The sequence below is a fragment of the Anastrepha obliqua genome, chromosome 2, assembly GCF_027943255.1.
Source record: "Anastrepha obliqua isolate idAnaObli1 chromosome 2, idAnaObli1_1.0, whole genome shotgun sequence".
NCBI lineage: Eukaryota > Metazoa > Arthropoda > Insecta > Diptera > Tephritidae > Anastrepha > Anastrepha obliqua.
The window spans coordinates 26615902-26634312 of NC_072893.1; the positions used below are offsets into that span (position 1 = coordinate 26615902).

Below are 18411 nucleotides of genomic sequence, written 5' to 3' on the forward strand. Positions count from 1 at the left end.
TTTTTTGGTTTTTAGTTTTGTTTTATTAACTTAGCATTTGCTTTGCTGATTGCGTTGATGGTATCAACTTTTTTGCTTTTTTGTTTTTTCTTGTGTGTTTGCACATATTGTATTTAACTTATTTATTTATTTATTCATTTATTTCTTTATTTATTTAATTAGCTTTAATCTTAATTGTAAATTCACATTTCAGTTATAAGTAAGTGTAATATTATTTAAGAAAATTTTAGTAAATTCTTTATAGATAGTTACATATCGCTTACGTAGAAAGGAAATCAAATAATAACTGATAGTCTATTCATTGATTAACAATTAACTAAACAATTTCAATGCGATCCCCTCACAATTGGTTAACAATCATCATACATTTTACATATGCATATTTATAAATATTTACTTTTTAGATCAATAGATTACTTGTAACCATTATAAAAATATCAAAATAAAAATCGCTAAGCTTTATGATTATTTCGAGATTCTTCTTCGGTTCGGTCCAAGTAAATGAGGAGCAAATAGGGAGAGAGAGAGAAAGAAAGAGAGAGGCACACATATATATAGAGAGAGAGTGAAGAGGGAGAGAAAGGAGAGAAGAGAGAGGAAAGAGAGAGTAGAGTGAGAAAATAGGGAGAAGAGAGAGTGAATCGAAAAACTGCTTATATCAAAAGTATACATTATGGGCCTTAGGCACAAACAGTGTGCTTTAACTCAAACAAAATTTGCAAATTTTCCGAGTAAAAGATGCGTTTTGTACATATATACGTATGCATGCATGTGATAAACACTGCTTAACTTGCGCGCAAACATTTGTTGCTGTGAGCTCAAACTTCACATTCCTGACTATATCACAAAGTTCAAACTGTGACTTGATCTCAAAGGCGGCGCTTGATTTTAAAGATCAAACTGTGAATTGATCACAGAGGCGGGGCTTGATTTCAAAGTTCAAACTGTGAGTTGATCTCAAAGGCGGAGCTTGATTTCAAAGTTCAAACTGTGAATTGTTTTCAAAGGCGGGGCTTGATTTCAAAGTTCAAACTGTGACTTGAACTCAAAGGCGTAGCTGGATTTCAAAGTTCAAACTGCGAGTTGATCACAAAGGCGGCGCTTACTTTTGAAGTTCAAACTGTGACTTGATCTCAAAGGCGGCGCTTACTTTTGAAGTTCAAATTGTGACTTGCTCTGAAAGGCGGCGCTTGATTTCAAAGTTTGAACAGTGACTTGATTTGAAAGGCGGCGCTGAATTTCACATGGCGAGTTAAGCAATATTTTTTTTTATAATACATAAAAAGTGAAATGTAGATACATTTATTAGCACGAAAATTCAGTCTACATTGAAGTTAACTTTTTATGCAAAAGTTGAATTTTCTCTTCTCTTGCGCAAGAACGTAAAATAGGTATATACAGGCGTGTAAGTATGCACCTATCTTATAGATAGTAATTTCGCATCACTGAAAGCTAAGTTTGAGGATATACAGATGTACATATGTACATACAGAATTGTTAACTATATGGCAACTACAAAACAAATATGAATCGCTTTTCTCAGCATTTTTGTAAAATGCCTATTATGACTTAGAGGAAAATTTAATGACCGAGCGAACAGAAATAAAGGCAGCAATTACATATGTATGTATGTATGACTATAATGAAGATGGCACGTATAAGACCACAAAACGATCACCAGATGAGTGTGCACGGCGTTTACGCCAACATTACGTGAAGCACGACGGTCGCTAGGAGCGTCGCGCCACGCCTCGTTACTCCATAAACCAGCATATGCACGTACATATATAAGTACAATATGCAGGTGTGTGTGTATGCATGTATAGGTGCGTATGTGCAGCTGCACATACTTCAACTGCTCAGTAGCTTGGCGTACACTCGTATTCACTTGTCAAATACAAATACAACCATCTGATGATGATCTCACCAATACAGTTGCGAACACGCAATCTCGGTTGCGAATGCGTATAGAGTAGTTCGAGTCACTTTCGTTTGATTCGCGCGCGTACAACCACCGTGCATCAAAAGTAGGACGAGAAGATATAACAACGACGAGATATATTTATTTAATTTTCTATGCATTTCTTTTCATTTGCTTTGTTTCATCTTTTGTTTTTTTTATTTTTATATTTTTTGTTTTTGCGTGTTTAATTCTCTATTTGTTTCTGTTATACTTTTGACACAACTCCACGATTCATTCAACTTGCATTTTGATATTTCTTTCCTAATCTGTTTTTTTTTTTTGAATTCTTTCCTTAACCTAAGAGTTACGTTCCTTTTGTTCTCATTTATCATATATTTTCTTCTGGCTGGCTTTCCGCTTGACCGTTTACTGTTTACTACCCGTAGTACAAATACAATGTTGTTATGAAACGTAACGTTGAGTGCGGGCACTTGGCCTACATATCTACTAAAACACTGTGGACTTAGAATTATCCATTGATTGCATTCGCATTGGCGTTAGCATTGGCATTCGCCGCTGCAGCAGCGGCAGCTGACAATGATTTTTGTCCCTCCTCAGCTGGCGATGGCGTCGAATCGCGTCGCGGCGGCATGCGTTCGTTCACCGCATCCAGTCCCTTGGCTTCGGCGAACGAAGTGATCTTGTGATTGGGTGAGAAGCCTTGCATCGCATTCTTCAATGACTGTTTGCCACCGGATAGTGCACCCAATGGCAGTGCACCGGTTGGTGTGAGCCCCTTCAATTGTAATACAGATTCAGACTCCTCACGTAGCACTGAGAATACACGCGCCATTTTACCGATCGCACGAATTTTATTCCGTATGACTTCTTTGCGTAACGCCGCCTCGTCGTCGGATAGCGGTTCTTCACTCTCCTCCGTCATAAGTTCATCGTCCGAGCAAATATTCAACACATTCACCAACATCTCGGTTACTTTCTCGCCCACAAATGGCAAAGACCATGTGAATACGTCCATGAAATTCGGAAGCCAGTATGGATGTGGAGAGCAGTTGAATTGCCTGATGTTCATCACATTGTTCTCATACTTCAGCACTGCCGCTTTGTTGTTGTACACATCCAAGTAATTGGGTGCCGAGAAGATGGTTATTAGTGAGGGAAATCCAGTGGTTTGACTTTTGCGATACATACGATAGCCGGCGTCCTGCGCCTCATGCGCACGTATAATCGATAGAAGATTGTTGTTTTGCAAAAAGTCACAGCAGGCAGCGTAGCTGTAGAAATATGAACAGCCGCGCACCGAGTTGTGCGAATAAAAGTCCGAATTTTTCTCATTGCCGAAATCTTCTAAGGGATCTGACCACAATAAATCACACATTGGACCGAATGCTGGTGGCTCCTTAAATCTATCCAGACGGCGTATATCCTCCAGCTCGTGAATTTCGGGTGACAAGCCGCCATGGACACACAGAAACTGTTGGTTCATTAGTGCCGCTAGGGGTAGACAATCGAAAGCCTCCATGCAAGCATCATACACCCGTTCCGAATATTTAATCTTGCACTCTTGCTTGAAAGTGAAGTACTCTGTTAAGTGACGGCATTCGTGATTGCCACGCAGCAAGAATAATGTATTCGGGTAGGTGATTTTCAGTGACCACAAATACAAGACGCACTCAATACTAAAATAGCCTCGATCCACATAGTCGCCCAGGAAGAGATACTTGGTGGAGGCGGGTGAGCCGCCAATTTCGAATAGTTTCATCAAATCATAAAACTGGCCGTGTATGTCACCACAAACGGTCACTGGTGCCTCAATATCAATCATGGTCTTCTCTTGGCGCAGCAGTGTGGCGCCCTCTTGAATGATGCGCAGAGCGGCAGCCTCCTCGATGCGTCCCTCAAGTATGAAGTGTTGCTTGAGTACGTCATGATGTGGCTTGCCAGTGCGTGCATCAAATACGTCGGCCACTGTTAGTTTGCGACTCGGCGGAAACGGCACGCTGTCAATGACGCGCTCCTTAGTCGATAGACCTGTCTTTTTGGTGGGACTTTGTTGAGATTGCGTATTCGAGTTCTCGCCACCGCCACCATTGCCCGCTGTCCCATTGCCGCCGCTCACTTTGTCATGTGTGTTGTTGGTAGTGGTGGCTGCACCACCGCCACCGGTGCCAGTAGCATTTGACTGTTGTTTACCATTTTGCTGCGGCACCGCTTGATTGCCCGTATGCTGTGTAACCGAAGACATGCTGTTTGTTGTTGTTTTTTTTTGTTTTTGATTTTTTTTTTAATTTTTACTCGCTTTTCGCTTAGTTCGGTGCTGTGAATTTGTGAGCGATTTGCCAGAAACTGTCGGCGTTGCGGCTACTTTTGGCCGTCGCTAGCAGTGGTAATGCAGCAGTTGCCTGCAAGTAGAGGGAAAAGAATAAAATATTTTTTAATTGTCTTATTTTTCATATGCATTTCCTATATATTAAATTAATGCCTTTAATAAAAGATGAGGCATTAAACCAATGCAGACGATTTTAATTAAATGTAGCAACCATTGCGAAATATTTCTTTGAATAGCCAACCAAACTGTGTTTATTCGATGTCCATAATTTTTGCTCTTACAGAGTAATGCCAGCTGCATAATCAGTATATTTTCAAATACATACAAACATATTTTTTTTTTGGTTTTTTTTTCGTATACGCGAGATATACTTTTAGTCAACATCACATGTTTAAAAAAAAAAAAAAATTACATGAGTTGAGTAAATTTATGGTTGATAAATTACTTTCAGTTTAATTGCGCGGCATTCTTGCAAAGCTCGTGGTTGTGGTTTCGTTATTATTTCTGATTGCGCATTTTGGCACTGCTAATAATGACTTTCACGAGATTCATACCCCAAATACAGGGGGGTATTTTTCATGCTATGCCAAATTTCTGGCCTACTTTATGGCACAGAATAACAATGACTACATTGTCCCTGCTTGGCGGTAGGGAAATAAATGCTGTGGCAGGAGGGGCTAGAATCACTAGGTTCGTTCATAGAGGTATACCACAGTGCGGCATCCTCTCGCCTCTCCTTTGGCTAGTAGCTATGGATGAATCCTTAACTCGCTCAAACAGGGGAGGAGTAAAGGTGGTAGCATATGCCAAGTTGGTGGTTAGCTCTTCAGAAGGGCTACAACTCCACTAAATTAGAGAGAGTGGAGAGAACTGCATGTGTGGGCATCACTGGTGCCTGTAGAACATGCCCTACCGCTGCGCTCAACGTTATTCTCCACTTAATTCCTGTGGATCTGCAGGTTAAATCCATTGCTGCTCAGAGTGCTATTAGGCTGAAGGAGTTTGGCCTTTGGAGACAACTTCCTGTAGGACATAGCAGCATCTTGAAGCAGATCTCCCCTTCCTTCTCTGATATTCGCACCGGCCTCTCCATCCGCAAACTCTGAGGGTTGTGCTAGGGCTATCTTTCCGAGCAAGCAAGATTGGAAAGAGGGGAGAGTTGGTGCGGATGTAGATGCCTCTGTTTTCACTGACGGATCCAAAATGGAGTCTGGAGTGGGAGCGGGGGTCTACTCCAAATCAGCCAGCATTTCGGTCTCCTATAAACTGCCGGAGACAAGCAGCGGCTTTCAAGCAGAGGTCTTCGCGATCCTGCAGGCATGCAAAATGCTTCGGGATCGCTGTTGGGAGGGAGACATTAATATTTTTTCCGATAGCCAAGCTGCGATCAAGGCACTGTCGTCGCCGTATTGCACCTCTCTTCGGTGAACTCCTGTAAGGAGGAACTCAAACATCTCGATCGAGCAGGAAACATCTCCCTTATCTGGGTTCCTGGGCACAGGAATATAGAGGGAAATGAAATTGCCGACGAGCTTGCCAGGAAGGGGTTGACAGAACCGGTTTATGCTGCCCCTCTCTCAGACATCGGTGTCTCTTTGTCCGTTGTTAAAGGAAAACTACACAATTTCTTTCTAAGAAAAGCGTAAGACAGATGGAGGTCTGTCTCATCGTGTGCTATTTTGAAAACATTATGACCCCAATACGATAGAAACAGAACACTTAAGGTGATGGGAATCCCCCGCCATTCTATTTCCAAACTCATTGCGGTGTTCACTGGTCATGGGGTGATCGGTATTCATGCGGAAAAGCTTCGATTTCCGTACAACCCCTATTGCAGAAGCTGTGGGGATCTTGCAGAGAAAGAGACTGTGGAACACTTTCTCTGGCGGTTTGAGATTCCTTAGAGTGCCCTTTGGGAATGACTTGAAGAAATTCTCCAGCCTAGATCCCTTTTCTCTCATCCCCTACATCAACCGCACTGGATGGCTGTAGAAGGTTTTCTCTTCCCAATAATTTTTCTTTACACAGGTAGTGGTCCACATTATGGCATCAAAACGGCAAATAAGTGCTACCTACCTACATCTGATGCAGCGCACCACGCGGTGTACGAGACAAACATTTCCATTTTTTCATTTTTGTTTTTCAGGTAAAAAATTACTGGTTTCATCTGGCCACTGGTTTACAAATAACTCATAATTTTTTTAAACCAAGAACCAGGCCATCCAATTCCTATGTAAAATCAATCGCTGAAAGGTTAGGTTAGGTTGAAGTATTTGACTTGTAGTCACGCATATACCGGTTCGGTTTACAGCGATACCAGATGGAGTTCATTAGTTATGTGTTTTGAAGTAGTTGTTGTTGTAGCAGATTATTAAACTCTGCTAGTGCGATGCAGTCACCTGTCGTCTTCGTCTAAATGGTAAACAGAGCAACCTTCCCCAAGGATAAACTGAGGATGCTCACGGGCATTCTTACAAGTCTCTGTAAACCGCGTAGTCATCTGCGCATGATCGGAATTTGGTCTACGGACTTCTGTCGTTTCTGCGAGCAATCTAAGGAGATTCCAGTGCACCTTCTTTTGGAATGCAGCGCTATAGCGTGGAGAAGGTTAAGACATCTGCAGCCAGAAGAAAATCTCGTTCGCTCAATCCAACCCAGCTCTATCCTGAGTTTAATAAGGGAACCGGGTCTGGATGTGGTACTGTGATGAGTAGAGGGCATCAAAGACCACGAGGTCGAAGTATAAACCTCATAAAGGATCTATCTGTATCTATCTACAAAGACTCAGAAAACGTGCTATTTTGACAGGTTGGGTCTAGAGGAAGATGGGTGTTAGGTGAGTAGGTTTGACAGGGCATGTGAATAGGTGGTTAGTGTCGTGGGGTATACCTTCACATGCTGAACACATATTGGGCATGTCGGGGTCGATTCTGGATAGGTAGGAGTTTAGTCTGCTACAAAATCCACAACACAATTGGGCCAAAGTTACGCCAGTCTCGCGAGGCAACTGAAGCTCTTCGTCTGCAATAGGTGGTGGTTGGACTCCGATAATGGTCTTTAGGGGTCAGAAGCTTAAGAGGGTGGTAAAGTCCTCCCAATGAATGTCGTTTAGTGTTTGTCTGCATACTGTCCGGTGCAAGAGTTGTAAATATATTTTGTCCTGGATCTCGTCAGTATAGTTTAGGAGATGTCTCCTGACGTACCTACGGTAGCAACCTAGAAGAAACTGCTTGCTGAGCATTTTGTTGTGCTCCTTAACAGGGAGTATTGATGCCTCATTGTGTAGGTGTTCCAGGGGGGCATCAGGAAACATCCCTTGGCTGTCCTGATAGCAGTATTTTGACAAGTTTGCAACTTCGTTCACTGCGAATCGCTGGTAGCAAGCAACCGGACAGGCAGTCCACGGCAGTCGGAACGATCCAGATTTATAGCCGGCCAAGGAGTGTTATTCCTGCAGCATTCCCCGTTCATATATAGGGAATTTTTTTGCTGCTACAACAACAACCAGAGAAGTGAAGCGTAACTTATAACCAGCCGGCCAAGTCCTGGTGGCAAGCGATTTGAAGGCTTTTTTGTGGTTTTGGATTTTAATAGCAATTGTGGTTGTATTCGCAGAAAAGGAGACCAAACTATCAAAGGTGACGCCCAAAATTTTGGGGTTGTTTACTGTCGGCATTGGTCAGAATTAGCTGTTCCCACGACAGTCGGTTCTATGTAAGCGGAACAACCCGGCCAAGGACTGTCTCCTCAGCGATATTCCTCGTATATGGATGGGGAATGTTTATGCTGCTACAACAACAACAAGAACAACAAAAACCTTTAGCTGTAGTTTGACCTCCTTCATTCAGGTGGAAAAGAGCGTCGCCGTGGCTTGAGTGGGAGAAAGCTGGATATTCCTCTCTGTGGAAAAGCGAGAAGTCTGGTGAGATAGTCTACCCGCATTGCGCCCGTTTCTAGTGCGATTTTGAGGAGATATTTCTAACTTGGTGCTGATATTTCTTGTAGTGCATCAAATTGTCGTGCCTCCAGATATTTTAATCGCGTTTTGAATAACGCAGGACATCTACTTCTTAAAATGCTAGGGGTCCTAGATGCTCTACAGTTTTTCTTGAGCTTGAGAACTTTATATACCCGCGCACTTGGGCACTTTAATTTGGGCTGGCTGTTTTGAAAGCAAACTAACTCATAGAGAGTGAGAGAAGATTGGAACGGCAAAGCACGGATGGATATTTAGTCTTAAGACATAAAAAGTAGACGAATTTTTTTCCGATCTCAAGATTTCTGCTTAAAACGACACAGAACCACAAAGCAGGTCATTGGCCGCACTGTCGAAAAGTTGATAAAAGGGATACCAAAAGAGTGAAAAAAATTGATCTGAAAAGTGGGATTGCATGGAACAATTTTAAGCCTAACGATTACAATTTGCGTAAGCATTTCTGCGAGACAAAGTTGGAGCGCTGGAGGTACCTTTTGGAGTGGTGAAGCCCATTTTCATTTAAATCGAATTCTTAATTAAAGCGTACAAAAACAGTTCATTCACAAAATACCTGCAAGAATTAACAAATGAACGGAAGACAAATTATTCACTGTGGAAATGTACTAAAAAATTAAAACAACCGTTATCTCAGAACGCACCCATCAAGATACATGGCAATAAGTGGGCCAAAACCAATAAACAAAAAGCAGATACATTCGCAAACTACCTCGAGGAGACGTTCACACCATATGGATCGGTAATGGCTGATGATATGGCTCACGACGGCTATAGCAATGCTATAAATGATATCCCTCCGGTTTCACAAGACGAAATATTAGAAGAAATTTCATATCTAAAGATAAAAAAATCGCCAGGCTACGACCTCATTACTGCTGAAATATTGAAACAGCTCCCGAACAATATTATTGCTGTATTGACGAATATCGGAAAACACATCGACATCACAATTACAATTAGCCATAAATGAAATATATGACTGGACCAATAAATGCCATATTAAATTAAATGAAGCAAGTCTGTGCATATAAATTTCACCCAAAACAAAATCAAATATGTTCCAATATTTTAAATGGTAGACAGGTTCCATACTCAAATACTGCAAAGTATCTGGGCATGACTCTAGACGCCAAGCTAAGATGGAAATCCCATGTAAAGAAAAAGAAAGATGAAATGGAATTAAAATACAGAAATATGTATTGGCTTATGAGAAAGGAATCAGCACTATTCACCAATAATAAAATGATTATATACAAACAAATTCTGAAGCCTGTATGGTCCTACGGCGCACAGTTAAGGGGCTGCTCCAGCCAAAGTAACATTCAATCTATACAAAGGCTCCAAAACAAAATTATTAAATGTGCAGTCGGTGCTCCGTGGTATATCCGTAGCTCCGATCTTGAACGCGATCTAAATATTGACTCGGTGGCAGACACCCATGATGAAAGGTTAAAAAACCACGTCAATACGGAGGCCACTATTCTCGCTAATCCAGCTAATTGGAGAAGAAGACTGAAACGCAGAAAGCCCAAAGACTTAATGTACTAACCACACCTTAGCGTTAACTGTTGTATATACCTTATTTTCTAAATTCTAAACAAATTGCTCGTTAGTTAATAAAATTTTTCTTTGTAACTAGTCGCAATGTAAAATAATAAAAAAAAAAAAAAAATAAGCAAAATTACTGTTATTTTTGTTGTAGAAGCAAATTATTCCCCATACATGTTTGGGAGTGCTGCTGGAGTGAGTTCTTGGCCGGATATATAATAAATCCGGGTCGTTTCGGTAACGTAAAACCGACAGTCGGGAGGGAAATAGCTGTTGTTGGCCACCTAAAGGATAGAACCCTCCATTTTTTTTCTGTGAACGGTTTCTCTTATCGGCGCGTGCTGAACGATTATGGTGTGCCAATAATGAGAGAACATCCTTCCTTGATGGTTTCAACAAGATGGCGCCACGCCCGGAGAGTCCGTAGCGATACTGCGTGATTTCTTCCCTAACAAACTGATAAGCGGGTGACCAGGATACCCAGGTCGTCCGATCTTTCCGCTATGGCCTCTTTTCTATGCGTGTAATTCAAAAGTAAAGTCTATGAAAAACACACCCAGCCAATCAACTCAGCAGCTAAAAGCAAATATCATTCGCGAGTTTAATGGCATCCCGACATCCCGAAGTACGGAGGTCAGATTCTAAGAACATATCCAAAGTACACATTTAGATGAAATTATTAATTTTTTTATCTTATTATTAATTAAATTAATAAATAAAAGAATTAAACTAATAAAAAAATTAAAAAATAAAATCCGCACTAGTCTTAAACTTTTATGACTAGTAATTTTTTTAAATTTAGATTTTAATTCCTAATCCTGCCACCGGACCACCCTATATATATGTATACTCGTGCTCTCATAATTAAGTGCTTTATTTTATAAAATATTCGCATTATTTTCATGCTATCTTTTTTTTGTTAATTCTTGGAAAAACATTTTTTTAATTTTAAAATTAATTAATCAAATTGTACAAAATTCACAAAAAATTAAAAAATTGCCATCAAATTTTTCCAGTTTTTAATCAGAATTTGTGCTAAAGTACCAATCAAAAAGGCCATACATTTAGTTTGGAAAATTACTTTTATTCAATTCAAAGTAAAAAATATGTGAAAATAAGACAAAAAATTAAGAATCAATTTACTTTCGCCCGATATGACCACCTTTTGCCTTGACTATGGCCTTGAAGCGGTCCAGAAATTAATTGCAAGCTGTCCAAATGTCACTTCCAGGTATACTGGCCCACTCGCGGACAATGACTTTTTTCAGCGCCTCGAGACTGGTGAATCTTTTGGTTCAATCCTTGCTCTCCGAAATAGCCCATAGACAATAATCCATCGGACTCGCGTCTGGTGAATTTAAGAGCCATTGTGTGGACGTTATGAAGCTCGTTGTTTTATAGCCATCCTTGACTCACTCGAGCTTTGTGAGATGACGCCGAGACTTGTTGAAACATCCATTGTCTGCCACCGAAATGTTTGTCTGCCCACGGCTTCAAAGAAATCTCCAGAATGACCGCTTTCGGTCAAGCGAAGCAACTCCTTTGCTCTTTCAAGTCTGACTTGTTGCTGCTTTGACGTGAAATCATGCGCCTTTTGGATCTTGTAAGGCTTGACTTTGAGATCATTTTTCTGTATGCGGCGGATGCTATGCTCAGATATTTTCAGTTCTTTCGCCATTTGAATGGCACTTCGTCGGGGACAAGTCGCTTTTCCACTTTTTGAACCATTTCACGTGACGTTGCAGCCTTTTGATGACCACCTCCATGACGTTTTGAGATGTTACCAGTATCATTGTAACGCGTAATGGTGCATCAGCTGCGCGAGCGGTCTGAAGTTGTTTACACTTCGAGTGCCAGTTCTTGTATATGGAAGAAAATGCTCAGCATTCTGTGCAAGAAAAATTGTTAAAAATCAACGCGATTTTTGAGCGACTTCAAACTTGCACTTTATTATACTGAAATTGAATGGACTACAAAACTGTATACTTAGAAAGCTTCTAGAAATTCTGATTAAAGTGTTGAACGTTTTATAATTTTTTTGAATTTCATACAAAGTCTGGAACTTTGATTTATCTATTTTTATGATTTGTCTATTTCGATGAATTATGTATTTTTATGATTTATATATTTCTATGATGGAACTATCTAATGATTGATTTTATATATCTTACTAATTTTTGTAATTTCAATTTAACCCTAATCCCATGTCGTTCCATTTGGCACCTTAATCCCATGTCGATGGGTCGGCGCTTATTTCTACTATATAACGCCAACAGAAAATTTGAAAAAATGCATAAGGCATCTTCTAAGCTTTAAGGGGGGAGCCTGGTTTATGAGGTCTAAAAATTGCATCTCTTTGCTATTTTTTTTTTAAGGAAAAAATTAATTTAGCACTGCAAAGTTTTTTCTATCTTTTAATGAACATTTAAGAAGTATATAAAATTTTTGTACTGGTTAAAATAAGTTGAAAAAAATGTTTAACATAGAAATTAGTAGAGCGCTGCAACGCTGGAGTTTCCAACTGGCGTACAAGATACAGCTCGTAATTATTATCTAAAGCAAAAAATTCAAATGGATTTCTAATTATCATGATTTTTTGTTCTAGATGAACTAAGAAAACTGAGAGAAATTCCAAAATTTCAACTTTTTGGAGGTTTTAAAGAAAAAAATGCCTTTCTAAAAAAAAAATTCACTTCAACTTGGTATAAAAATCTTTAAATTTTTTTTTTATCTATTTTGTTAGTTCAAATAGAAGATAATTTAATACTGAAGGGAACAAGCTATGATTCATTTCAAAAGGTTCATTAGTTTTTTTTCATTCATGTACGCCAATTCAAAGAAATCATAAAAATGAAAAGTCGAGAAAAGAAGATAAAGTTTGTACTATAGCTATCCGGTCACAGCGTAACTACCTAACGCTCGCCTACCTTTGGCTTTGTATCTACGGAAATATTGAGAATTAGGCTCTGTAACTTTTGTGTGAATATTCTGAAATATATTGGGAATCGCTTAAAATGAAAAAAAAATTGCTTTTTTTGACCTTATAAACCAGGCTTCCCCCTTAACTAAGCATATTCGAAGAGAATTTTAAAATGTTTTTATTTTAATAATATTTTATCATAAGCAAATGGTATGAAATATGCATCGGGCAGTAGTTTCATAAAAAACGGGCCGGACACGAACGACCATCGACATGGGATTGGGACTAATAATTTCCTTTTTTTATTTTTGTAGAGGTATTAGGGGTTGTATTATTGCATTTGCCGTACTAATAAAATCCATAACTGACCCTTAACTGTTCTAATGTCTCGAATAAATTAAATGCAATGAATTGACTTTAATAAGCTATTTCCCATAGCTATTAACTAAAAAAGATTAGACAAATATGGGCTAAATGAAAGCTAATGTAGCAAAAAGTGTAATTTTCATGGTGCGCCAAGGTTCATGTCCGTAAATGTACATATATGCAAATAAATACTTGTGTAATTGTAATAGCTTTGCTGCAATTTTTATTTAATTGAAATTCACTATCGCGGCCCATAGAATTTAGAAAATAAAATATAATTGTAAAATTAATATGCGCCAGCCACAGTAGGCGCTTGCCTATTGCGAATTCGATACTAACATAAACAATGATTAAAAATAATTTCTCTAATAATGGCAATTCGAAATATTTCTTCGCTTAATAAATCTGCGAGCAATTAGGCGAGATCACTTGCAGTGCCGTGCACAAATGCTTGCAATTCACTCATTAAGTGGTTGCCAATGCATTGCGAAAGCGGCATACTTCCACTGGCTATGGTGGTGTCACGGGCTATTGTGTTTTAATCCCTCAAATCCTCTTTAAAATTCGTAGTCTCAATTGTTCGCAGCTGCACGAGAGGGGGAGGAGAAATGAAACTTGCTTGCATATTCATTTGCACAGGCCAAAGTAAATTATTTCAATTAATTTACAACGTAATGAATGAACGATTTGCTGCCACAGATTTTCACACACACACACACACACACATGAAGACATATTTGTAGGAAAATACACACCCAGCAAACAGCAAGATTTGCTATGTATTTACATACAAATATGCATTAAACCGCAACACAAAACAAAGTCAAAAAATTGCAATCATTAAAACGGAACAAAAAAAAAAAGAAATTAAAATGTTTAAATTGAGTTTTTTGAAGTATTTCAGGAACACATAAAAGAAATATTTTTTCAGCGCACTGTAAAATCGCCAAATTGACATTTTTCATATCACCTTTTTGTTTGATGTCCGATTTTTACGAGTGATATCGCGTCGCCTGTTCTAATTTTAGGAAAACCACCCACAACGGAACAGAAAAGCAGCCGTTAAGTGCACCACATTTACAGAAGAAAGTACAGGGTTGGCCATATTAAACTGACCCATTGAGTAACCCTATAACTTTTTACTGTAATTTCAGATCAGCTAATGACATACCGCGTTGGAAGCGTCAGTCGAAGGAGATTTATACCATGAAACAGTACACCCCAATAGAACGCGCTGAAATTGTTCAGCTGTACATTCAAAATTCCTTCTCGATTGTAAAATCGCAACGTGCGTGGAGAAAAAAAAATAAAGTGAAAAGTGCGCCGTCAAAGAACGCAATCAAGCAAATGCACAAAAGATTTTTGTCTTCCGGCACTGTGGCTAATACCCGACGTCCAAATAAAAAGCGGCCAAGACGATCTAACGAAAATATCGCGGCCGTACGAGCCAGTATCGAGTCATCGCCGCGAACGTCAGGTAATCGTCGTTCTGCTCAGTTGGACATCCCTCGGACCACTCTACGACGTATCATTCGTTTGGATTTGGGGATATTCCCGTACAAAATACAACTAAATCAACAACTGTTGCCGGCCGACAAGCCTCGTCGCTTGGAATATGCCAATTTTGTTGTCCGAATGGTCCAAACTGATGAGGATTTTTGGCATCAAATCATTATGAGTGATGAGGCCCATTTCTCCTTGAACGGAACCGTAAATAAGCAAAATTGCCGTTTCTACGCCACTGAAAACCCTCAAATTATTGAAGAGGTACCTCTCCACGACCAAAAAGTTACAGTCTGGTGTGGCATTTGCGCTGATATGGTCATTGGGCCGTTCTTCTTTGAAAATGGTCAACACCAACCATTGACCGTCAATCAAGAGCGTTATCGGGCCATGATAACCGATTTTGTGATGCCGATTGTTCGTGAAAATGGTATGGAGCACTTCTGGTTTCAGCACCACCACACACAGCACGAGCCACCGTCAACTTATTGAAGACTTTGTTCCCTGGCCGTTTGATATCAAAAAGCGGCGATTTTGACTGGCCGCCACGATCACCGGATTTGACGCCACCGGACTTTTTTCTTTGGGGCTATTTGAAATCTAAGGTTTACGTCAACAAGCCAAAGACACTAGGCGCACTTAAGGCCAATATCCGACGGGAAATAGCCGCCATATCGGCCGAGACGCTGGCCAAAACTATGGAAAACGCCGAAAAACGGGCACATTACGCTATACGAGCTAAGGGCGACCACTTGCGCGATATATTCAAAAAGTGATGTAAACGAATCTCCTTGAACTAAATTAAATGTTTTTCACAATGAAACACAAAAAAATGTTTCTTTTTCCATATTTTTTTAATAATCACATGGGTCAGTTTAATATGGCCAACCCTGTATGAGTTTTTTTTTGCACTTTAGTGTTTTCAAATTTTGATCAAAGAAATTTTTATAAATTAATAATAAAATTTTCGAGGCGGAGAATTTTAAATTTGTAAAAAAAAGGTATATCAATTTATAAATGGCAATAGCTGCCTCGGTAGTCGAGCGTAAGTGCACTAGCCTGCCATCCCAGCAGTTGTAGGTGTGAATCCCACGTAAAGCACTTTCCCAAATTTACCCACTTTCCCTCTTTCTAAAAACAAACAAAAAAACTCTCATTTCCCAACCCCAAAAACTTATCCTCTCGATCAGTTACACATTGCATCAGTGCCTCGAACAAGAGGAAGCGGGCAACCGCGGTAATAGCGCAGACACACAGAAATTTAGCGAAGTCCTCAATCATCTGTGCGATCCTTCTGGCAGAAAAATGTGAAACACAGATGGCGCTCCAAGCACTAGGAAGGCGTTGTTCCTAAGCAACGACAGGCGGGCATTCTCACTACTTAGGACTGGTAGCGGCAGACTAATCACCTACCCTGTCAGAAATCAAAATAGATTAACGAAACCAACGCAAGACTGAGTATTGTCGATGCCCTATGCTCCCGAGAGGAGTGAACAAAGAAAAAAAAGAAAATTATAAATGGAAACACTTCCGATTTGGCAGCTTTCGGTTGTTTTGAGGTTAGTTTGCCTTGACAATTCACCAAATTTTTCAAATTTAATTTGAAAAACATAGTTAATTTCGCGCTGCTAATCCATTGTTGAAACACTCTTTTCATCCAGAAAAAGTCAACGTTAGATGTGCTTTAGGGGCCAGCGGAATCACTGGCTAATTCATTCATGCGATTTAACTCCTTGATATTATTTTCTCAGGCGATATGTACGTTTGTATGCCATGCATTCACATGACAGCCGGTTCTACGTTACCGGTATGACTCGCGGTTTTCTCGACCAAGGGCTACCGCCCCAGTAAACTAACCATGTCTAGTGTACCGTATCCTACCCCCAACCTCTCGTCACAGGAGCAATCCTGCAATCCGGCTCCACCCGAACTCCACCTCGGTTAGGTGCCATAAGTGCAACCTGTGGTGCCATCTTAACACCTGTTCAGGCCTTAAGACTCACAGGGAGTGGTCCACAAGGTAAGTGGCCACGTGTTGCTCCCGCCATCAGGCGGCCCCTGCCTCAACGGCGATACCGTCCTCAGTGCCGGCACGTGAAACTGCCGTCACCAACCATACCTTAACGGTAAAGAGCCCTCAGGCGCAACACAACTCCCTTACTGACCCACAATCCAGTGCGGGGACAAACCAGCAGCTCTTGGTCCCCCGCACAGTCTAGAGTTCCTCGAAACCTGACAACAGTCCAGTGCAATTCTTGCAATGGCTGGTGCCACTTTCGGAGGTGATCTGGCCTGCACACCACCCGTGAGTGGACACGCGACTTCGTTGTCCCCTGCTGCAGAGCTCTGCACCCGCAACCGCCCCCTGTGGCGCGGCCGCCCGTCAACGTTAGACCACAACAACTTTTGCGGAACGCACAGCAGGACCAACGCAGACAACACCACGCGTCCCTCACCCCCCGAGTTACGACCATACTCCCGAGGAGTTTAGACTTTTACAATTTAAGTGCAACTGACTTACGAGCAAGATTGACGAGATAGTCGATTTCGTGAGCCGACATGGCATCAAGATAGCTGCGGTCCAAGAGACAAAACTGCACGCTAGCTCCTCCCTGATTACCAGGGACGGCTACAACGTGCACAGAAAGGATCGCGAGCGAGACAACGGTGGGGGCCTAGCGTTCATAGTCCACCATACAGTGCAGTATCGTCTCATCAATGAAGGCATCGACCGCAGGGACAGCACCTTAGAATGTCAAGGGATTGCTGTCCGGTCAGGCGATGCTGAGCTCGAAATTTATAATGTATACATACGCCCTGTCACCTGCTGCCTGACAGGATATCACCCTGATATTGGTGAGCTCATCAGGGGTGAAAACCGATTGTTAGTAGGTGACTTTAATGCGCATCACGATCTTTGGCATTCAAGCCTGCCGAATAAACGTAGGGGACAGCTATTGGCAGAGCAGATAGACGATTCGATAGTCAGCACTGTGAACGACGACGCCCCCACCAGGGTAGTGGGCAATTGCAGCAGCTCGCCTGACATCACAATTGCTAGTGCAGGTTTGGTCTATCGCTTGCATCAGACCACTTGCCCATTATCATCTAGATCGAGAAACCTGCCGACTTTGTTTCCGCGGATCACCGGTCATATATCAACTTCAACAAAGTTGATTGGACTAGATTCGCGGAATTTACTGAAGACATCTTCGCCGCTCTCCCCATTCCCAGCGATGTGCGCGCAGGTGAACGCGCATTCCGCAAAGTGATCACAGCCGCCACGGCTCGCTTCATACCAGCTGGAAGAATCCGGGACATACGTCCCAATTGCCCAGCCGAAGCAGCTGTCCTCCTGGCGAACGAGCGTGATCTCCTACGCCAGGCCGATCCCGGGGATCCTATGATAAAGAATCTCAATTCGGAGATCCGGCAACTAGTAACTCAACACAAGCGGAACAAATGGGAAGAGCATTTGAAGTCCTGCAGCTTCACCTTTGGTGTGAGCAAGCTCTGGCCCACCACCCAAACTGATTTTGCTGCATGTCAACGCCAGGCCACACGTTGCTAAATCGGTCCAGAGACTATTTAGAGTGACTGAGGGAACCTTGCCCCACCCGACGTATTCCCCAGACATTGCACCTTCGGATTACCATCTGTTCCGATCAAAGCAGTCAGCCCTGATTGGGAGCGGTTCACTTCTTACGAGAGCATCGCAAACTGGCTCAATGAATGGATGAAGTCAAAAGAACTCGAATTTTTTGTCACAGGAATTCGTATGCTGCCTGAAAGACGGAGTAAAGTTGTACAGGGTTTTCAATATTCGACGG

General features: G+C 41.3%; 1 protein-coding gene across 1 annotated transcript in view; it reads right to left on the bottom strand.

The window, feature by feature from the left end:
- Positions 1-1275: 1275 nt before the first annotated feature.
- Positions 1276-18411, bottom strand: part of LOC129237652 (serine/threonine-protein phosphatase 2B catalytic subunit 3) — a 70297-nt gene continuing 53161 nt past the window's right edge. Inside the window, exon 2 of the mRNA XM_054872525.1 lies at positions 1276-4323. Coding sequence (XP_054728500.1) covers positions 2433-4166 — 1734 coding nt within the window. The 5' untranslated portion in view covers positions 4167-4323 and the 3' untranslated portion in view covers positions 1276-2432. The remainder of the gene's footprint in view (positions 4324-18411) is intronic.